This window comes from Furipterus horrens, unplaced genomic scaffold (genome assembly GCF_987537825.1).
Source record: "Furipterus horrens unplaced genomic scaffold, mFurHor1.1.pri manual_scaffold_3, whole genome shotgun sequence".
Classification (NCBI taxonomy): Eukaryota; Metazoa; Chordata; class Mammalia; order Chiroptera; family Furipteridae; genus Furipterus; species Furipterus horrens.
In genome coordinates this window covers 22,038,440-22,062,088 of record NW_028327173.1, presented here as the reverse complement: position 1 = coordinate 22,062,088, position 23,649 = coordinate 22,038,440, and the positions used below count along the sequence as shown (strand labels likewise).

The 23,649-nt window shown below is 50.0% G+C and overlaps 1 protein-coding gene across 1 annotated transcript in view; it reads left to right on the top strand.

The window, feature by feature from the left end:
* Window positions 1–223: 223 nt before the first annotated feature.
* The window catches only part of CSMD2 (CUB and Sushi multiple domains 2), a 544,011-nt gene continuing 520,585 nt past the window's right edge, over window positions 224–23,649 (top strand). The window contains exon 1 of the mRNA XM_090269064.1: window positions 224–413. Coding sequence (XP_090125190.1) covers window positions 224–413 — 190 coding nt within the window. The remainder of the gene's footprint in view (window positions 414–23,649) is intronic.

Below are 23,649 nucleotides of genomic sequence, written 5' to 3'. Positions count from 1 at the left end.
GCCGCGGCTCGAACCCCGCGAAGCGGGATTGGAGGGAGTCATTTCCGAGAGCGCAGCGCGCCTCTCCCCGGCCGGGCGGACACTTGGTTCATTCCAGCCGCAGAAGCTCAGGGCTCCCGCGTACCGGGATTTTTTCCGAGCAGAAAAAAGCTCCAGAGCTCCCCTGACCTCCTTTCTCCTCAGCGGCGAGCGGAGCCTCTCCCTCGGCGCTGCCGGCCGCGCCATGCCTCGCTCGCTGGGACGCAAGCAGGGGCGCTGCGGCTGCCTCGTGGGGAGGGCTCGCAGCGAAGCCGGGATTTCGGCGCTCGTGCCGGGCGCTGGGAGCCGCTGGGGCCGCCCGCCGCCGCCACCAACGCCGCCGTCGCTGCTGCTGCTGCTGGGCTGGGGGCTGCTCAGTGCCTCGGCTGCCGCGGGTGAGTCCTGCTGCGCCGCCGCGCGCCCCGCCCGAGCCCCGACCCGGTCCCTGTTCCTTTCTCCACCCTCCCTCTTAACCTTCCACCCTCCCAGTCGCCCACCCTCGGCCTCAGCCCCAGCCTCCACCCACCCAACAGTGTCTGCACCTCCACCCGCACCCTCACTGCCGCCCCCAAACCCAGCCGCAACTTGGCCAGATCCGGCCGGCGTGGGGGCCTGGGAGACAGACATCCCTGCCAGAGCTTGCAGGGTCTACGAACCTTGGCTTCAGTTTCTCCAGTCTCCCACCCCCCAGGATGCTAAGCTTTTCCGCGATAAACTTTCCTGGAGCCCTCCCCCTGTTTCCCCATTCTGGGAGGCACACCCGTCCCGGGGCCTGCAGGGTCTGCCCTGCCCCCGCCCATTTTCTCTAGAGGGAAGCCCGCGCCCCCTCCGGAGCCACCCCAAGAATGCGGCCGCCATCCCCTTCCCCAAGAGTCCTCCTCCCTCCGTGCTCTGGGCTTGGAATGGGGGTCTGGTGGGCGCGGGCCCAGAGCGAGGGGCCCCAAGCAAGGTTTGCGGGAGAACTCAGGTGGGGGCTGGGGATCCTGAGCGACTAGGAGGCGAGAGTGGGTGTTGTACCCGGGGGCTGTGGAGGGAGTGTCACCGTCAGGCTCCGCGCCGCCACCTTCCCATCGGTTCCCACTCCGCGCCAAAGTACCCTTTCCCGCGCCCTGCTGCAGCCGATCGCCCGGGCTGCGGCAGCGGCGGCGCGGGAGGTAGGACCTGCTCCTGGCGACCAAGCCTGGGAGGGGGGCAGACCTGTCAGGTGAGACAAGTCCCGAACTTCTTGGGTATCTGGCTGCAGCTTGTGGACCGGGTAAGGCACGCGGCCCTTAGACGGAACCCAGTCCTCAAGTGAGGACTGGCCTCTGCTGGTACCTTCTCATTTTATCCCCTGCACCTCTCCGAGGCTCAGCTCTAGCTACAGCCTAGAAAGTTCCGTGTGCCCGGGTGGAGACCTTTCCAACGGGCGACGCCTGGGGCCGCATTTTTATTTAGCCCGGAGATTGACACCCGTGACACCTGCTGCCAGGCCTGGACTCAGGGCATCCCCGGCCTGGAGCTGAGTTGGATTTTGTTGTTGTTTGTTTTGTTTTAAACCACCGATTGAACCTCTGAAGGCTTTACCTCGGCCACCCCAGTATCCCAGTGTCCCTTCTTGAAAAGTGCGCCCCTTCCCTGGCAAGCCTTCCGACCCACTCTGGGCTCCAGATCTTGTGAGTGGGTCCCCGCAGACCCTGTCGCCAGCTCCTTAGCCGGGAACGTTAGGGTTGCTGGTCAGGGAGGGCGCAGAGCCAGCCCAGCTCTCCCACCCCTACTTGACCGGACTTTCTCGGGTTCTCCTAGGAGTCATAGCCGCTGACACCCAGAGAGGGGCGCCCGCGGTGCGCGCGCCTAGGAACTATGGCCTCACGTACACCCACACCCACTGGGTGGCTGTGCAGTTCACAACGACGCCGCGGGTCACCCAGACTTGCCGTAGGGGTGACGAGGGGCCGCTGCTACTGGCTGTCAGGCCTTTCCTTATCAGTTCGTCCAGGTGTGGCCCCGCACAGGCTTAGGCGGCGTGATGTTGCCCCTGATGTGATGGAACTGTTTTTCCAGCTAGATTTGCTCCAGGCCCCAGGATATGGCATGCCTCCCAGGAAAGAAAAAGGCCCGCTCACAGGAGCTTGGGCGCTGCTGGAATCCTGCCTTGTAAAGATCATCTGCCAGCAACTCTCATGTCAGTAGAGAAGTTGGGGTGGCGGCGAATTATTTGGGGGAGAGGTGCTTGCTCTCTGGCAGGCCTGCTCTAGCTTCCAGTGCTCCTGATCCATTTCTTTTGAAACCGTCCCTGCATTTAGACGTGCTGTTTGGCCTTGCAAGCAACAAAGATTTGGAAATGGACTTGGTGACAGATGATTGCAGGATTTGGCACATTGTAGAGGGAAACACATTCATTCTGTGTTCTCTTCACATTGTTGACTTTAAAAGACACTCAGGACTCCACCATCTCCATTCGTTAGCCAGTGATGACTGGATAAAACAAGTATAAAGATTTGACAAGGAGCGCCTCCTCACCCACCTGTACCTGTGACCCGCACTCAGCCCCTTCCATCTGGGCCTGGCCTCTCTGCCCCCTGCTCCCAGCCTCCTTGGAGTCTGCCATGAATGACCTCCTCTCCCTACTACCTGTCAGTCACTCTTCCTCCTTATGTTTCCCGCTGGCCTATAAACAGCTTTAATCTTCAATGTGAGATAAGCTCACCAAACTTCTGGTCCCTGTTGACATTTAAGCTGCCATCCCTCTCTCTTTCCCTTTCACAAGTCAGCTCTCTTCAAGGGAGTCTTCTACTCACTTTTCTCACTTTTCCTGTGACCATTCATGCCCTACCATCCCCCTTCTGGCCCCAGAACTGGAACTCTCCAGGAGAGATCACTGATGACCACCCTAACTGCCAAATCTTTCTTTCTGTGGCTGGCTTTTCTCTCTTTTCTTTTTCTTCCTTCCTTCTCTCTCTCTCTCTCCCTCCCTCCCTTCCTTCCTTCCCTCCTTCTTTCCTTCTTTCCCTCCCTCCCCCTCCTTCCTTCCCTCTTCCTTCCTCCCTTCCTTCCTTCCTTCCTTTCTCCCTCCCTCCGTCCCTCTCTCCCGTCTTTCCTTCCTTCCTTCCTCTTTCTTTCCTGCCTTCCTTCTTTACTTCCTTCCCTCCCTCCTCCTCTCTCTTTCTGTCTGTCTTTATCTTCCTTTACCTCTCTGATTTTGAGTGCTTTGGGTTATTCCTTTAAAATCTTTGCTTCCTTGAGCTTCTGGGACACTGCTTTGCTGATTTGTTTCTTACCTCTTGGCTCTTCCTCCTCATTCCCTACAGTAGCACTTATTTCCTTCCTGTAAGTATGGTTTCCTGCAGTCTTGTGCTTTCCCTCATTTTCCTTCACCACTCCCTGGGTGAGCTCATCCAGGTCTATCCCTTCCATGACCACACAGACCTCCTGCCAATATGCTTCTCCCGATAGATGCCTATTGGCTGTGTTGCACACAAACTCTGGGTCTGGGGAGCCCATCTATCTGGCTGGCTTTTGGACATCTTCACCTAGATGTTGCCTTTCCAAAGCAAACTCATTAGCTTCTCTCCTGAGCCTGCAGTATTCCCGATGTAGGCTGATGATACCTGCAGCCTCCCAGTTACCCAGCCCAGAAACCTGAGTATCATCCTCAACTTCTTCCGTTATCAGGTGGCCATCAAATTCTGTACATTTCATATGCTCAGTTGTTCTCAAACATGGCTACTTGACCCTGGATTCAGAGGCTCTGAGCATTGAAAAGGCTGTAATGCCTCCCATCTCCTTAATAAGTAATTCAAAATAAAAGTAATATTAAACTATAAGTATAAGGAATTCCAACAAAGTTTTTATTTTTTCCTCCTGCTAACCACTTCATTGCTTTAAAAAATGCAATTACCAAATTATTATTTTTTAAAATTCTCTCTACTTTGTGTGTTGCCTCAGTGCTTGTTATCAGAGGCCCCTGGCAGCCTGGAGCACTGACCATACCCCGTGCTTTATTATCGTACTAATTGAGTTGTATTCAAAGTATTTATGTATCTGCTTCGTGTATTGAAATGTGAGCTTCCTGAAGGCAGGGGCAATGTTTTATTTCTCTTTTAGTCCCATCACCCAGTCCAGAATCAGGCCTAGAACTGGTGTCTGAAAGAGGGTTGTTAAATCAATGGGTGATTTAAACATATTTTTGGACCATTTTTTAGGGACCAATACAACTAAATAAAGAGTGTTAGGGGTCGAGGAAGCCAGAGATAACAATGACACCCAGTCCCCTGTTGTTACTCACCCCCAGCAACCTAAATGTCATAGATGGGTAAGATAGCTCCTTATATTCCAGAACGATTACAACAATGAGCCCTGGTAATACAACTCCCCCGCCCCTTAAAAAGTGAAGGCATTTAACTGCTCAGGCATGACTGTATGAATTTGAAATTCCATTTGCAATTGAACTGTGGGTTTATGGTTTTAAAAAAAAAATTAGCTGACTGCAGCAGACAATGTTGACCATATCTCAGGCTGGTGGCTGTGTGGCTTTGTTGCAAATGAGGCTAGAAGCATGTGGAAAGGGGACTGGAGAGCCAGGTTGTGGGATCTTGGATTGGTCAAGAAGAGTCCAGAAGGTGGCTCTGGCAGCACCACCTTAACTCATGCATCTGACCTGCCTCTGCTTTATCATCTTTGTCCCTCCAGCAGATTAAGGGAATCTGTTTGCTCAGCAGTGCCCGACGTTCCATGCTGAAGAACTAGCTGATCTTCGGACCTCTCTAAGGTTCAGGTTCCCCACCTGCAAAAGGGACAAGTCGTTCCTATGTTGTGAGAAGGATTAGAATCAGAGATGCAACAGGCCCGGCGTGTACCTACCTCATTGGAGATGCCCTTTAAGTGGAAGCTGGGGCTGAAACAGGAACACTGAGGACAAAGACTCAGCCAGGAAGCCTGTGTGCCCTCATCATGTCCTTCCCCACCCACTGTGCTCAGAAAGCATCTGGGTACCCAGGGGGGTAACACTAATAGCTGACTATGTTCACTGAGTCCTCACCAAGTGCTGGCATCATCTCAAGCACTTGCATATATTAACTCAAATCGCACAGCAACCCGGTGAGGCTGGCACAATTACTATCCCCATTTTATACACGAAGAAGTGGGTTCAGAGAGGACACGGACCTTATTTATACAACAAGTCAATGGCCAAGCCAGGTCTGAACCCAGTCTGCCTGACTCTAAATCCTTGACTCATAACCACACTGCTGTCTGACTTTTAAGGGGACCCAGCTGGTCGATACCCCTGGAATCCTGCCCAGACCTCCAGCCCATGCCCTGCTTCCCCCACTGCTCCCCTTTCTCAGTTCTGCTGTACTGCTTTTGGCACTTGAAGCCTGACCCCTACCTTCTGGTCCTCAAGCAGCTCTGGTCCACCCATCTCCACTATGGCTCTTGGGATGTGACTGCAAATTTATCCTTGGTTTGCTTCTAGTCCCGAACATCCATCTAGACTGAATTCTGTTGAGGGCTCTCAAAAGTCTCCAAATGCCCCCTGTTGTTAAATCATCAGGGTGTCTTAGAATGTCCTGTTTAGTGAGATGAAGCCCGTCTTTATTCCCTAAAGGTCTGTGAACTCAGGCAGGGCAGAGTAGCCCAGATCACAGCACATAGAAGACTCTCCATAAGACTCTCCTCTTAAGAGGACCAGCAGCAGGTTCTCTGGAACTCAAGGATCCCTTTCGCTCAGAATGTCCTGTAGGACATTCCCAAAGCAAGGGGTTTGGAGAAGTGGGGAGAGGCAAAGGGACATCCCCAAGTGGGAGGTAGTCCATGCTCTTCTGCATCCTACTAATAATAGTTGGCTGATGTTCTATAGACATTATTTTTCAATTCACAACAACATCCAACCGCTATAATGTCATATTTAAAAAGCCCAAGGTTCAGAAATTAAGCAATTTGTCTAAGGTTGTAGAGCATATAGGTAAAGGAGGCAGGGTTGAACTTCAGGGCTCCCTGACTCTTGGGCCCATACTCTTAATTCACAGAAAGCATTTGTCATAGGGTCCATTGTTAGCATCAGTATATGGTAGAGGTTGCCTCTATTATTACTATTGCCTTCTTGCTTTCTGCACCAGCCTCTTAGAATCACAAGAGAACAGTTCCAACATTATGCCACTCTAAGCTGCCACTATGTGCACCACCAGGAGTCTTTTCTCTTTACTCTCCACACTGAAAGCACAGCTCTTAGATCTTGGCCAACTCACCCAACACATTAGCCCACCTTACTGCCTCTCTTCCAGGAGTGGTCAAGGGGGAGGACTCTCTACCTTCCTCTAGAGGTTGGAGAATGCCACTGGCACTGCCCTCTTTGGGTTTCATTCCTTGAGTGGGATACGGTCTCCCAACCACCCCTTCTCTGACTGCAGAGATTTTCCACTGTATCGGGAATATCTGGATGAACCTGCAAGTGGAGCATTACTTTGGAGTCCTCTTACCTCACGGAGACACTATCTCAGGTTTCACTGGCTTTGAATAGAACTTGGCTCTCCTTCGGACCCACAGAAAGCAAAGGGTGGGTCATGCATTGTGGGGGTTTCCTCAACGTGAAAATGATTTTGCATTTGTTAGAGATTTTTCTTGGCTCCTGTATGTTAAGAGAAACAAAGAAAATCATATTTATTTTCTTTCTGGACTGTTTAGAGCTCAACCCCTTGGATTATGTTTCAATACTCCTTCTTTAAAGAGGAGAGTCTGGTTTTTTTTTTGTCTTCTACCCAAGCACACACTTAGCTCTTAGATCTTTGGGGGAGGGTGAGTCCCATTGGCTTTCTCATGTATATTCATGTAATATGAAGAATGGTGATGCCCTGTGTAAATCACGAACGAGAAGGTTGACCAAGCAGGAGATAAGAGGGGAGGGAATGTAATGGAATATGACGGAGTGGCATTGGAGAAGTAGACTAATTTGAGATGGACTGAGGTTAAATGGGAAGGATTGAGTGGGATAGGGTCAAGAGTGGATTAGGATGTATTGGGATGGGATAGATAGAATGAATTGGGATGGATTGAGATGGGTTGTGGAATAGGATTGAGTGTATTATGATGGTTTGAGGTTGGATTGAGAGGGTTGGATATAGAGTATTCAGGAGATTGACTGGGTTAGGTTGAGTTGGGTGGTTAGACTGGGATGGGATGGGATAGGATGGGACGGATGCAGTTAGGGCGAGGTGGAATGGGACCCTTAGGATATGGTGGGCTAGAGGTGAATGTGTCACAGTGGGATAGGGTGAGATGGGGGTGAGTCAGGATGTACTGGGGTGGCTTGAGCTGGGTGAATCGGGATGGGATACTGGGAGATGTGATGGGTTATATAGACAACTGAGTGGGCACTTTGAGGAAATGGGGAGGGCACGAGAAACAACTTACTTCCCATTGTTGTAGCATCTTCATCTTCCTCCTTAGAACTCCTCAGTTTCTTATTTGTCTAAACTGTGAGATTTCCAGCAGACAGAAAGTCCCCATCAGCCCTTGCTTCCATGCTGATATGGATCCTAAAATGCTGGAGGCATCACTCTCCTGCTCTAAGGGGTCATCCTTCAGGGAGAAGTTGGGAGTCCTGTCGGCCACCGCCACAGACCCTGTCAGAGAAAAATGCCGGCACATGCCCGGAGCCCCACTGCAGCCCGTGTCAAACCCAACAGCAGAGAAGGGTGATATGCCCACCCTAAATCTAGTGGGGTGCTGCACGCACAGAGAACAAAGTCCTGGGTGGCTTAGGGGCCCTCCTCTGGCCCTCCTCTTTTGGGGCATCTCACCACTGGAAATTGTCTTTCATGTTCTACCTATTTGTTTCTGTATTTTTGGAAAATTTTAAACTGAATTGATCTCTAAGAAGATGTCAGTCCTGTCCTTGAAAATCATCATTATAAGGAACTTTTATGGTGCTAAAAATAATGTATGTATAGTTAAGTTACTGAGAGCACCAAGATGACTCTTAGAAATTTCTTTGAGCATCTCCCACGTGGTCTAGAGCAGAAAATAAGGGCTCCTATATCGGCACAAATAGCCTTCCTCCCTGCCAATGTCTAATTTATACTCAATTAAGTGCAGTTATAATCTATATGCCTCCAAAAACTTGTGTGTCCATCTTCTAGGGTTTCAAATAGGAAATAGAATAAGTTCCATTTTTAAGTAGCTACACGTATTTATTGAATGAAAGTAAGCGAATGTGACAGTTGTAACTTTAAGGGGAGAAAGCAGAGACTTTGAAATTTAGACCATTTGAGACACAAGTGTATTATCAGAGAATGCGCAGGTATTTGGTATGTATGATTGATGGCCCTTTCTGAGATAAGCAAGCATGGTAGAGTGGACCCAGGCCCTGGGAGGTCTGTCTATGTGCCGGCTGGCCGCCTGACTCTGCTCCACCCCAGCCTGAGTCTCACTTGCCACCTATGACCCTCATTGCTTCCTCCATCACCACTTCAGGGCTGGTGGTCAAGAATGCAAGAAGGTTCACAGATTGGGTGAGGCTTGGTGATGATGTGTGGACTTCTGTATATCATTTGGCCATCAGAAGGAGGTGAAAGTTGAGTGATTTATTTTCAATCCATGTTAAAATGGTTCTAGAATGAAAACAGATACCTCAAGGATGGCATTCCGTCCTCCCAGGGACCTGTGTGGCCCTGGCCCTTGTCATTTGTGCAGGCCCAGAAGGGCTGACACATAGCAGGTCCACAGCTGGGAGGAAGACATTCTGATATATTTGATATATATCTTGAAATTTGACCTGAGAGTCAGAGAACTAGCCTTCCAGACTTGGGGGTGCTTCTACAACTTATGTGACCATGGGAGAATTATTTCATCTTCCTGGGCCTCCATTTCCTTACTTGTAAAATGGAGATGACACTCACATGTCTATATAGTGCTGGACTTGGAAGCTCTTTAATCAACAAAACAAAAATGATCCAGAGATATTAGAGGGGTTACTAGTTTAAGCCTCCTCCAGTGGGAGATCCTGCCCTGTGGCCAGACCAGCTTGGCTTTTATGGAGGTGAAACTCACTACTTCTATAGTGAGCCTGCCTGGCCTTCAGGGCACAGGGGTGGTGGGTGAAGGAGGGTAAACTCTCTGGGCTTCCTGGCCCTGATCCGTTCTTACACTCCAATGTGTGGCTGTTCCCAAGAACTGGAAAGGAAGGACACAAGCTATTCCCATCCACAGCCCATCGGACATTTGCCGCAGCCCCTCCTTACCTCTACACCCCGGGCAGCATCGCTGTGAGTTCAGTCTGGGGGAGCCGACTGTCAGGCTTCACTCTGACTAACATCCATCTGGGGGACAGACTCTGCGCTGAGGCCTCTAAACTCTTGCAAGAGGAAAATTCCCTATATTTGAGGACAACCGAGCCTCACAGCTCATGACATTTTGTTCCAGGAAACATGGAAAGAGGGAAATGTTACAAGGATAGTTTTCCTGAGTCATGTGGATGACACAGTTGGGTATTTTTGTTTTCTTCTTCTCCTCTCCCTCCTCCCTCTCCTCCTCCTCCTGAGCCCAGATGCATAACATTGAATTAATCTCACCCTCAGACCATGACACTTTATGATCCTCTGTCAATGCCAGACTCCTCTCATTTTATTTAAACATTTTCCTCCCTTTATGCCTAATCCTAAGGCATTGTTTTCCTCCCCCATCAGTACCCATTCTGATATGTTTGCAATGTCTTAAAATATGCATGGATTCTTATAAAATATGTAGGGTTATTTTGTGTGCATATGTATTTTTAATTTACCTAAATGACAGTGAACAATACACTTCAACCAGTTTCTTACTGTATTTACTCAGCGCTATAAAGATCCAGCCCTGCTCCCTATGTGTGTCTAGTCTACAGATTCTGACTGCTGGGGGCGTTATGTGTTGTGCAGCCGTCACGTTCTGTGTTTCCGCACCCCTAGGAGAGAGACCTATGGCTTGTCTGTAACTCCTGGCCTCCTGTGAAATTCCAAAGAGCATCCTTGCTCATGCTCTCTCAGGACCCTGCGTGAGAATAACTCTGGGCTATACAGATGGAGCATGGAGCTCCTTGAGTTAACATGCTGTGTTCTGCCATAATGTTTTCTAAAATGGCTGTACCAGGACACATGCCCACCAAGAGTACACAAGAGTTTCTATCTGCCCGTGTCCTCACCAACATCTAATATTATCTACCTTTCTGATTTTTGCCCTTCTGGTGAGTTTAAAGTGCCACCTCATTGTTTTATTTATTTATTTATTTAAAAGACTTTATTAATGTCAATTATGTCCATTTGGTGTAATGTGTGGTTGCCTCTCCCATACCTCCAACTGGGGACTGGGCCCTCCAGCCAGGCATATGCACTGACCAGGAACCCAACTGGTGACCCCGTGGGCCCACAGACCGGCACTGTACTCAAGCCACTGAGTCACACCAGCCAGGGCCATCTCATTGTTTTAATTGACATTTCTCTGATTACTAGTAGACAAGTGTCATAGATGAGGGTATGTAAGGCAACTACACAAATGTTCACGGTGGTGTCCTTCACAATAGCTAAAAGGTGGAAACAAACCAAGTATCCATCACTGGAAGGTAAATAAACAGAACAGCATAAGCATACAGCAAAATATGATTCAACCTTAAAAAGGAAGAATACATGCTACAACATGGGTGAACCTTGAACACATTGTGATAAGTGAAACAAGCCAGTCATAAAAGGCCGAATACTGTATGATTCCATTTATGTGAGGTGCTGAGACTAGAGGACTCCACAGAGACAGAAAGTAGAAGGGCGGTCACCAGGGACTGGGGGAAGGGGAAGTGGGAGTGTTGTTTCATGGGGACAGAGTTTTATCTCTGCAAAATTAAAAGAGTTCTCTGGATGGATGATGGTGATGGTAACACAACAATGTGAATATTCTTAATGCCACTGAACCAGACTCTTTAAAAATGGTTAACATAACTTTTATGTTGTATCTATTTTGCCACAGTTAAAAATAAAGAGGGGTGGTTTAAAAAAAAACAGAAGCTAGGGAGAAGAAACAAAGGCAAACCAAACAGGCAACGAGAGTGGTAAAGGAACTGTGGGTACGGGAAGCATATTGGGGGGAGGTCAACAGGGAGGGGGAGTGGGGAGAAGGAGGGAGATGATATAGGAATTGGGGATCATGGTAGGAGGGAATGGAATAGACGGAGAGAGGTTGGGAGGAACTGTATGCACAACTAATGGACATAATCTAAAAGGGGGGGACAACTGGAGGGAGGGGGGTCACCGGGTGGAGGGGAGCAGAGGGAAGGGAAATTGGCACAAATGTAATATTTTAATCAATAAAACACATTAAATCTGAAAAAAAAAAAATAAAGAGGGGTAACGCTCTGAACTCAAGGGCTCAGGGAAGGCTGACAGACCAGTGAAGTTTAGGCTGAGACCTGCAGGATAGATAGCAGAGAGCAGATGAAGAGAAGCAGCGGGGAAAGGAGGCTGAGAATGGAAACCTGTCTGCAAAGCTCTCAGGTGAGTGGAAGCAGGTCATGTTCAAGGTCTAGGAGAGCGGTTCAGTGTGAAGCGAAGGCCTGCTAACTGAATAAGGGCAATGAGGAGTCCGGAGGGTTGTGAAAAGGGGCGTGGCCTCGTTGGCTTGGTTGCCTTGTGCAGGTCTCTGAAGGAAGGAGTGGACCACGAGGGTAGAGGGCACCAGCAGGGAAGGCAGGTGTTGGTGTGGAGGCTTGGAGGCCCCTGGGGAGAGGTCAGCAAGGAGGGGATGAGGGAATCCTCTGCCTTCTGTGCATCCTCCACCCTGCCCCCGCCTACCCAGAGAGGATAGACATCTTGATATACTGTCGAAAGTCCATGAAACTCTCACCCCGTAAAGTGTGGGTCATAAATCACAGTTCTGTGAATCCCGCCTCGCTGAGAATATCCCTAAACTTTTATCAAGAACAAAAATAAAGATAGGAAATCTACCTGCGTGGAGATGACTCAGCAGGCCATTTCAACACACCATCCAGTGGGGAGACCTATGGGCTCTTCCTTGTCCAAATCATGGGTGCCCCTCAATATTTTGGTCATTCTGCCTTTCTTGTTCCCTCGCCTCTTTTCTTCCAAACTCCTTCACTTTTCTCTCCCCTTTTCTCCAGTCCTGTTCCTTTCCTGAACACCAGGATTCTTCCCCCTCTTTAACCCCAACCTCATCATCCATTTGAGCTTCCTCGTGATGTTTGACCTTTTGCCTCCACCCCAGCACCTTGCCCAGGACCCTCCCTCTCCATGATCTTTCCTTTAGCCAGGCTCAGCCCACAGTTCCATCAACAAGGAGGATTTTTTTCAGGCCCTTGGCTGCTCCTATCTGCATAGGAGCAGTGATCTGGGTCATTTGAACACCCACTGGTACCTAGTGCAGTGGCCCTGGGCTGAGGGACATGGATACAAATACCATTTAAATACCCCCAAGGACAATTCATTATAAGCTCCCAAAGAAAAAAGGGAAGTGAATAGAGGAGGAGTTGGGGGTAGCATGGCAGACTTCACCCAAGAGTGAGCACGTGTGCCTTGGAGAAGGACAATATGGGGCAGCAGGTCCCAGACAGAGGGAGCAGCCTGGATACAGGCCTAAGACAGCAAGTCGCATTTGTGGGATGTCAAGTTTGCATTCCCCCTGCCTCAGCACCATCATCATTGTCATGGAAGCTGGAAGCGGTCCCTTCAGCGGACACTCAAAACCCATGCTGAGAGCTGGACATTCCTCCCCTTAAACCTTAGGACGCTGCTGGAAAGTCAGTCATTGTGCCGTTGAGGAAAGTGATGTTTAAGGAAATTAAGTTACTCACCCAAGACCACACAGCTAGGGAGGCGGATTTAAACCTATTCTGATTCTGGAGCCCACAGACTTAACTATGGTACCCCAGTTTCCCAGTTACACATGTAGATTCTAGGCTTGCCCCTGATCTGAATCAGAGTATCCAGGAGCAGGTGTGCAGCCTGCCTCTTGAACAAGTTCCTGGGGTGATGATGATGATGATGATGATGATGATGCAGATTAAATGTGTCCAGAAGCTCTTAGGTATACTGCTCCCCAGGTCTGCAGGTGGGAACTCTTGGGGATACTGCTTCCCAGGACTGAAGGTGGAGCTCACAGGAGGCAAGGCTTTCAAAGATTCATATTCCCCTGTACACCCTCCAAGACCCTGGGTGACTGCACCCAAGAATGAGCAGAGGAAGGGCTTTGGGTCCTGCATGGCTTTGGAGCAGAGGCTCCACTATCTGAGCTGCCATCTGCAGCCCTGACCCCCTGGGTCCCCCTGCCCCACCCCCTCTACTTTCAGGCCAGCCCTGGGAGAGCCAGGACATGTCCCCGGAGGCTGTAGCCCCTTAGAGGTAACCATGTTTGTGCTGATGAGATGAGGAAGCCCCCAGAGGGGACTGGGATACCACAGTAGCCCCACAGGCCTGAATTAACATTCCTAAACTGCTTGGCACACTTAACAAAAGACCTGTTGGTAAGGCTTGGTCTGACAGCTTGGAGCTCCTGAATCACCAAGTGCTTCTAGCAGCTCCTGATTTGTTAGGTGAGGGCACTCAGGGGAGTCTTATCCTCCATGTACTAATTCCCATTACTTTAGATTTAATATTCACTGAAGAGCAGATGCAAAGCAACGGAATGCCATTTTTCTAGGGCCTGTGATGGGAGGCAGCGGGCGTTTTCAGACAGGCATCACAGGCAGGATGAGGCGGGGTTAGCCAGGCAGGCTCAGGGCAGGCTGGGGAGGAACCCGAGGATGGGGCCCAGGAGTCCAGGTCCCCCCCCTCACTTTGTTCTGGTCTGGGGCAGGCCCCAGGCCCCAGCAGAGGGGCATTTAGAGAGTCTGCAGTCCCAGCGAGGAGCCAGGGGTCTCAATAGGGAAGCCGAGGCAAAGGGTCAGTTATGCAAAGAGGGATGCTAGGAAGTACAGAGACCCTGGGAGGCTCAGGGGTACATTCATTCATTCATTCATTTATTCAGCCAGATAGTTCTTGGGTTTTAGGAGGTGAGGTTGGGAGTATTAAGTGCATGCCCTGGAAAAAAAGATTTCATGATCAGATGAGTTTGGGGAACACTAGGCCTTGGTTTCCAATGTGCGGTTCAAGGCCTCGCCAGGAAGCCCGTTAGCAATGCAGCTTCTTAGGCTCCACAGCCCACGTGTTGCATCAGAATCTGCATGTTAACAAGACAGCAGGTGACTCCTGTGCCCGAGAGAGTCCGAGAAGCACTATGGGTCACACGTTCTGAGCACAAACTTCAGAGTAAGGGCAAATCCTGGCTCTAGTTCATTCTGGGCCTCAGTTGCCACATTAGTAAAATGAGACAAAAAGCCTGAGCTCACAGTCATGCTCATAAAAGCCCATGTTTGCAGAGCACCTGGCTCTGAGCACGCATCCCTTCGGCCCCTTCGGCCCATGAGTCCATGGCCCATGGACAAGGGGCTTGGGTTCTTTTATTCACCCCTGTGTTCCCAGCACATAGGACAGCGCCTGGAGCATGGTAGGCACTCAGTCAGTATTGAATGAATGAATGCTCATCAGTGGGTGTCAGGTCAAACCGAACACTCTGGAAGCTGCTTCCTGCAATCGCAGACTTGGCGAGGTTTTCCTTTGTGTTTCCTGTGGCTGCGCCAGGTTATGGCAGATTTCCCGAGGAGCAGGGATCGCTGAGAGGCTAGGGCCAGGGGACGGTGGAAACTTTGGATGCAGAGCAATGCTGTGTTTCAGGAAGATTCTGTTGTTTCTGAAATCTTTGAGTTGAAAGTCATTGTTAAAATTAAATATTTTGAGAAGGGTTAGCCATTAATACCTTAGGCAAAATGAGCTGATCAGTCTGGAGAGATTAAGGTCAGGCTGTGGGGGGAAGGGCAGATTTGTGTGTATGTGGACCCACCCAATGTCCCCCAGGCCTCAGATTTGGAATGTAGAAGTTAATCAGACCCAACGCTACTCCTCTTCCTTCTTGATCCTTTGTCGGCCTCTCCCACTCAGCTCAGTCCCTGGTGCCTCCTGCCCGGACTCTGTGCCACTGGGAACCACAGGCTCCATCCGTCTGGAGACCGTTCTCATCTGTGTGCAGCCCCACCCACTCACTCACCTGAACAACCTTGTTTTCTTACATCACAGAAAAATTGACACTAAAGGAAAAAACCATGTGACCCTTGCTGCTGAATTTGGATGGAGAAGCGCTGAGGGTCCTATGCTTGGTGACACCCAGGAAGGTTACTGCTGTCCCTGGTATCTCTGCTTCTCATTTCTCTAATTCCTCCCTCCTTGCTGTTTCCTTCACATTAGTCCGGAAACACATTTTGTCTCCATCTCTACAACACACTGAACAACACCCCTTCCTTGACTCTGCCCCCCTCCTTTGGCTGTCACCTTGTCTGTCTCCTTCCCTTCCCAGCCCTGCCTCCTGAGAGGGTGTCTGCCAATTCATTTCTCAGCGCCTGTCATCTGGCTTCCACCTTCCCACTCCAGGGGAAGTGCTTCAGCCCAGGGCACCACGTGACTTCCTATTGCCCACATCCAAGCATCTCTTTTGGCCTCTAGACCTTTCACAGTCTGGCCACAGCCCACCTCTTGACCTTCCGCCTGTCCTTCCCCCTCTTCAGCATCTCACTCTGCCCCTCACTCCCTCCCAATTAGATTTACTTTCATATTGCTCTTTTTTGTTCTACATTTCCTTCCTTCCTGTGGTTCTCATGCCGCTCTCCAAAGGCTGGTCATCTGCACATTCCACATCCAGGTCTCCAATGAAGACCTTGCCCCTGAACTCCAGATCCACACACCACCCCATGGTCCTTGGTCCCATGTTCAGCATGCCACAAACCGAATTCTTCCTTCCTGTTGTCACCTGTATCACGACCCATCCCCCCCGCAGTCTTACCATCCCAGACATTTTGTGTCCCACCTCCATGAATGGCTTCACCAGCCATGTGTCTTCCTAAACCGGAAACCTGGGAGTCATCTTGAATTCCACGCCCACCCACTCTGTCACTAATCACATTTTGTGGATTCTACCTCCCAAAAAGCACTTGAGCCTCCCCGCATCCTCACTCTTGCTGCTGTGGGCTTACCCTCTTAGACAATTGAGTCGCACTCAAGTGGGACCCAGCACTCTGGCATTGGTGGTGGCGACATGAAGTCTTCCACATCCATTCTTGCCTTCCTTCCATTGGTGGTGCCCAGTTCTGCCAGAGAGATACAGGGGTGTAGCTCTACTGTCTGGGATGGGGGGGCGGTGAGGTCAATGAGAAGTCGGGACCCTTGAAGTGGCAAAGACGAACTCCTGGGTAAGAGTGAGCCTTCAAAAAAGTTTAAGCTGAAAGGCCACTAACACCTGCCACTGACTGACACCTTGTCTCTGCTGGGGTTCCCATGGATAGGGTAGAAGGACAAGGAACTCTAGTAGAAAGAAAGGGAAGGTACTGGTTCGCTTTTGAACAGCTGGGCCTGTGCCCGATACCCCTGAAAGTACAGGCTCTGGGTACCTGTGTTGGAGAACACGGCTCAGGCCTGAGAGCAGTGGTGTTTCCACCTGCCGCTGTGAGTTTACGTCTTGGGAACTGAGTAGTCAGAGCGGCTACAGAATTGGGGCTGGGACAGAGTCCTCGGGACATACTTGGTGTCCCCTTTCCCAGCCAGCTCTGGGCCGGAGAATGATTGGCTTGCTCTAACCCCCATTTTCAGGTAGAAGAGGGGGCATCTGGTGGACACGCTTTGCCTTTCAGTTCAGCGCCTCTGCCCCTGGTAAAACATGGCCCAGTGAGTGGCAAGAAGGAGGGGGCAAGTGGCAAGAGAGCCTTCCCCACCCCTCTAACATGGGTGGAAGGGCGCCCCCCTCCTCTGTGTGCCGAGACTGCCATACACATGGTGGGGGCAAGGATCAAGGCTCCTAAAAGTCTCTCCCACCCTTAACTCAGCCCAGCTTTGTATGACTGGGGATGCTTTCCTGTTCACTGAGTTCCTCCCAACACCCTTAGTCCCTGTTTCCACCAGATTGCATGAATTAAGAAGGGCATTGATCCTTTTCCCCATTTTCATTCCCAAAAGACGTATATAACTGTCAGCTATTTTCAAGCCCATTGGCACTGATCAGCTCTCCCCAAATTCCATCCACCCTTCAACGGTCACTGAGAAACTCTGCCACGGTGCAGGAAGAGTTTACTGGGTTTCCCAGCTTCCCCCCAACCAGCCTGCAGACTGAGGAGGACAAAGCCACATTCCATGGGCAGAAGCAGACATACAGCCCCTCTTCCCACCTTTCCCCTTTCCTGTTTTCCAACTCCAGCCCCCCTTTCCACCCTCCTGTGGCCTCAGCCCTCCTTTTTTCATCATATATTGTCTGAGTTGAGGCCGTGAGATGTGCCTTTTCCTAACTTGGGTGACTTGGCCCTGGGAAAAGGCATCTTCTTGGGAACCCATTCCCAGCCCTTTTATCTAAGGTCGAGACTGCCCCCATTCACTCCCCTGAATGCACCTCATTGCAGTTCCCCCTTTCAAAGCAGCAGACAGCCCTGCCAAGGGGCTAAAGTTTTTCATGCAGTAAACAGAGGGGCTGGGGCACCCAACATCCCTTAATTATCAAGCCTGTGGGGTCCCTGGAGGGTGGTGGCTGGGTCCCTCCAATCAGAATTGACAAAGGGCAGCGTGACCTCACTGACTGGGAAAAGTTCCAGCCTGAAGCAGACACTTGGCACTTATTTGGCCAGTGCATTTTGATTGTGGATAAATGCAGTTTCTGTTAGGCCCTTTGAAATATTGAAAATGGCCCACTTACTCTCATTAGTGCCTTTGGAGACCTGCAGGGGTCTGGGATTCCCAGGCAGGGAACACTGATCTTGTCCAATCCCACCTCTACACTCTCCCTCCACACCTTTCTCCCCCTCTCATGTTTGAAACCAACTCAGTGAAAAACACAAGCAGTATCAAATGGAGAGATCAGAATGTCGGTTTCATTATCAATAATACTGATTGGAGAACGTAGCCTTAGCTATGCGGCCAGATTGGCATGCTAATACATCACTTTTCATTGGCAGAGAACCACCCACTCCTGGGCACAAGGTGACAACCTCAGGCCTTCCAAACAGGAGGCAAGCCTGCTGGACAAGTTTAGGGAGGTGAGAAACAGGTGGGACTGAGCTGATCATGCTGGGTTCTCTCCCCAAACTTGCTATTTAGACAAGTCACCACCCACCCCCAGCAGGGGAGGGGTGTGTGTCAAAGTGAGACTGGGGCAATATACGCGTCTGAGGGACTTTGCCCTTGGGGGCATGGAGTGGGAGCTCTCCCCTCTTTGGAGACAGGAGTGGGGTGCATGTGTACTCCCTGACCCAGCCGCAGTGGACCTGGGCCTGAGCAGGTCAGCATCACCTGCTGCTGAGAGGGACCTAGGCAGGCAGGACCTAGTCCCACCCATGCAGGAGGAATGATTGGAGCTGCCCCCCACCTTGGGCACAGCCATAGATACCAGCCAGCCTTGGAGGAGCTGAAAGCCCTTACCCAGACGGAGAGGACATGTTGACAAAGACGTTGATCATCTGGCTTGCTTATCTCTGTGACATATTTAAATAAGAAAATAAATTGTTCATTTTTCTTTTTTCTTCATTGTCCCCAGAGGAGTAAATGCAGAATGTGCTTTATGCAGGTGAATGGTTAGGAAATGGGACCCCTCTTTAAAATGCCTCTGTCCTGGAGTCAGACCTGATTCTTCCTTGGCTAACTCCTTGGTAGAAACTGATGTCAGGTTAAAGCCGGGCACCATACATTTGCTTTGCAGATGAAGAACCAAAACTGAGTGGAATAATAGATCCAAGGCAAGAGGAGCAGGTGGTGGATGACAGAGAAAGTTACCAGCTTTCTAGTGAGAAACAGTAGCAATGCCCAGACCCTTTCCTCTTCCCTCCCTCCATCCCTTTCTCTTTCCTTTCATGCATTCAGCCATCCGTGCATCCATTCAACCAAGTTGTACCGAGTTCCCACTTTGTGCTGGGTACTGTGCGCGGCTCTCGGCTATGGAGCTGATGACATGCATGGTCTATCCCTCTCCCTTCCCCACCTCTTGGGTGGACAGATATGAAATGGGTCACTTAAGTGCAGCGTGGGAAGTATCACAATAGAGTTTAGCATGGGACTGGGATGGGGGTTATGGGCAGAGGCGAAGGGCATGAATCCAGCCAGGGGCTCTCAGGGATGACTTTCTGGATATATCTTTGGCAGGGACCCAGCAGATGTTAGTTTAGGGAAGACAAAGAAGAGTAAACCAAAGTTTCTTTACTTAGTGGCTTTTGTTGGTAAATGGCCCTGGAGGCCGCTTCTCCAGGGTGTTGTCTGGTTGGGATGCCTGTTAAGTTTTGATTCTGGCTCTGTTGTGCACATTGCTGTGCCCAGACACCATGCTAGATGCATCATCTATGTTATCATAGCCAATGGCCACAAGATCCCGCTGAGGTTGGTAGTCTAGTTATTCCCATTTTGTCGACAGAAACTGAGGTTTGGTGGAATGAAATGTCTTGGCCAAGGATCACAAAGCAGGTGAAGAATGGAGCTAGGACTGTCGCTACCGCATATCACCACCCATGCAGGGGGATGGCATTATTACCCCCATTTTGCGGTGGGCAAACTGAGGCTCTAATGGCTCAAGGTCAACACATGGTTGGTAAATGTGAAAGCTAAATTAGAACCTATGGATGCATGACCCCACAGCTCATGCTGCTGAGCAGAACATTGTTTACTTTTTCTTTTACAATTTTACACAAGAAAATGGAGAGAAGGGGCCATTCTCATCTTTCATCATCACTCCTTGCACATGTTCCTGCCACTCTCTAGACCTCAGTTTCACATCTGTACAAAGGCGACATCCTGCCTCCTTTGAATGGAGATGGTGGCAGGCTCACCAAGGCCTTGCAAACACTGGATTTCCCTGGGCTTGTAAGGAACTTGCCACGGAACTTCAGGGCTCCCCTCTCCTGAGGGCTGGGTGTCTGAGAGGAGACTGAGCGGTCAGAGAGGGGCCACTTGTGGGCCTGGACTCCCAGGACAAATTTGTTGTCTGATCTGATCATTCAGATGCATTGTTTCTTGGATGTATGTATCTGATGTACAAGGATAAGAACCTCTTTGGAGACTGAGGGGGCAGCTGGGACAGGATGACCCCTGTCTAGTCCTCAAAGGCCATAACAGCAAAAGGAAGGCTCAGCGATACTTTCTGACTCACACGCAGCCAAGTTCATGGGCCTGACTGTGCAGTGCTGCCTGGAGGAGCTCACACTCCCGTGGGGGAGGCACCTGTGGCAGGCAACGGTGTAGTGTGGTGCCCGGACACCTGGCAGTCATCTCCCATGCTGCCCTTCTCTTCTCCCCTCCGCCCACATCAGCTCAGGAGCAAACCCAGGATGCGACCCTCCTGGCACCTCTGTCAGGCCTGCATGCTGGGGTCCGAGCCAGCTTCTCCTTTGCCTGAACTGCTGCAGAGGCCTCTCCGTGGCTTCCTTCCTTCACTTCTTGCTTCTCGCCAGCCCAGCCGCTGGAGAGCCTTGAGCGGTGTCAGCCAGATCATTCCTTCCCCTGCACGGAATCCTCTGAGGCTGCCATCGCATTCAGAAATAAGTCAAGGTCCCTTCCGTGTTCTTGCCCCTGGGTTTCCTCCCTGAACTTGTCTCCCTTAAGACTTGCCCCACTCAGTGCTCTGGCCAGTGGGTCTCCCACTGTTTCTCAGACACCCCGCCCAGCTCCGCTTAACGTCCCCCATCCACTGGAGAGCCACAGGCTCACTCCATGGCTTCCTCTTGCTCAGACGTCGCCTCCTCAGAGAGACCTCCCCCGCTCTGTTTTCCGCAGTCACACCCTCCTTCACTTACTCTGTATTAGGTTTCTTCGTAATTCTTTTAACTCCCTGGCCTATTATAGGTGTATTTTCCCCTCATTTACTGTCTGTCTCCTCAAGTGATTTCTATGAGATGAAGGATGCTGTCTGCTTTGTCCTCTGTGGTCTGAATAACAGTGACTTCTAGAATAGTGTGTTATGCGTATTATAGTAGGAGCTCAATGACTATTTATTGGGTATTGAATGAAGAGATGGAACCAACCAAGACTTTTGGAAGCCCAGCAGATGGAGCAAATATCTCTAGTGTATATGGGTGGGTGGGGGGTCATTACTGTTGGGTGAGGTGACATGTGAGGGCAGATGTAGGTGGAGCAGGCAATTTTCAGTGAACTAGATCTCGAAGGGCCTGGCAAATAGTAGGTTCTCACTTAATATGAAGAATGACTCCCTTAATATGAAAGTGACGGGCACCGCTGTAGTGACCTTGCCTTATCCTGTTCCTTCCCGAGCAGAGAAGTGCTGAGGGGCTGGGGCAGAGGGACCCAGCTTGGGGAGGGGCAGGTGGTGCTGTGGAGTGATTTAGAGCCTGGACTCTGGAGCCAGCCGAGCTGGGTTCCCATCCCAGACCTGCAGGGAAAGCTGGTGAGTCACAATTTGAGGTAGCTATTAAATCACTGCTTAGGACCTCAGAGCACAGTGTTGGGCATTCTCAGAAGTACATCATGGAGCTTCAGAGAGACCTAGGCTTAAATCCTGGTCCTGCTGGGCCCTAGCCTGCATAAGAGACTTAATAATCTCCTTTGGCCTCAGTTATAAAACGAGAGCAATAATTCCTAATTCACAAAATCTTTTTACAGATGCAGTGAGATGATGTACCTGAAGCACTGACTTAGGCCTGGCCTGGTTCTGGGTCATGGTTGCCAAGGCAACGAGGCCTGCTGCATTCAGCGGGATCAGGAGCTTTGGGAGAAAACTTGCTTTTGAAACTCTGGGTAGGGCCACAGGTATCCTTCAGACATTTACTGGCAGTCACATGCAAGGCGCCATGCCTTGCTCAGAGGTCTGCACTCCAGCCTCCACCCGCCTTCCGGTCCCTGGAGGGCCGTGCTCCTGCCTGCCTCTGGGCCTTTGCACCAGCTGATACTTCTGTCTGGAGGGTTCTGTCCCCTTTCGCGTCATTAACTGTGACTCATTGGGCACATTTTGGCTCAAGGTTCACTTCTTCCTCCTGGACCCTGGTCTAGATCATTCTCTTAAAATTGTGTTTCTGCCCTTGGAGAGCTTGTCTCAGGTGATACTTATACATTGATTACTAATTTGCTGTTACCGCTGTCTCACAGAATGTAAGCTTCAGGAGGGCAGGGACTGTGCAGATTGGCTTCTCCTACCTCTGGAACCCCAGCGGTCCCTGGCAAATAGTAGGTTCTCACTTAATATGAAGAATGACTCCCTTAATATGAAAGTGACGGGCACCGCTGTAGTGACCTTGCCTTATCCTGTTCCTTCCCGAGCAGGAACGAGAAGACTGAGGGAGGCACCTTGGCTGTGAACATCTGAGCATTAGGAAGAATGCCAGTTTTTTTTTTAAATTTATAACAACAACAATAATAAATAACACATACTCAGTGCTCTAGTCGCTGTGCTAAGTACTCTGTAGACATTACTTCATTTAATTGAAACGTCATTATTATTGAGTGAGGAAAACAAAATGCTGAGAAGTGTGTACAATATGATACCATTTCAAAGAGATAAACAATGCCAACCCCCTACTATGTATGTAAATATGTGTATGGGAGTGTGTACATTTTATATTTGTATATGGTTTTATGAGCAAAAGTATGAAAAGATGCCAATGAGATTGTTAATGTGGGTTACCCAGGGACGTGCGTTGGCCAGCGAGTAGTGTAGACAGGTGAGGATGGGGAACGAGGGAGAGCAAGCCAAGTGAAAACAAGAAAAGTAAAACAGCACTAAACACCCAATATGCATAATAAGATCATACTTATGCATTCATGCAAGATTGTATATGAATGTGTATGGTAAAAAGAAACATAAAAATTATTCCAGAGAAAAGTGCTAACTGCTGAAGAGTGCAGTGTGATGGGCACTTTCATAAACTGCCTGGAGGAGTATAAATTGCTACAAACTCTCTGGAAAGCATTTTGGCAATACATTATCAACAGCCGTAAGACTGTTCATCTATTTGGACTCAGGATTCCATGTCAAAGAATTCACCCTGGAGAAATAATCAGAGTTGCAGTCAACCATGTATGTGTTAAGATGCATAGCATTACTTATAATAGACGGAAAAATGGAAATAAGCTTAATAGTTAATAATAAGAGAAAGGTCAAACCAAGTGTTACATCAGAAAATGAACTGCAGTGTCACGTCCGCCCTATAGACATGAGCCCTCCTACCGTCTCCTTTTTACAGGTGGCGGGACCAGAGGCTCAAGGAGGTGGTGGCAGCTGGCCATAGTCATGTGGCATGTGAATGGATCAGGCTTTGCATCCTTATGTTTTTGCAAAAACATGAGAATTCCTACCTATGGATGGGCTTGTGGACAGGGTGAACTTCAGTTGTTCAAGTTCTTCTGGAGGAAATGATCATTCCTCAACCCCTTGACACCTTGCTGGGACCTGCTCACCCACAGTGCGTGGAGGTGAGGCAGGAGACAGAATAGGAATGAGGAAGTCCTGAGACACCGCAGCTGTTGTTGGTCAGCTGCCTGGTTTCTGAAAATCGCCTTGTGACACCTGATAATTAGTGTGATTGCCCTGAGGGGGCAATCAAGGAGGATTTGGGAAATT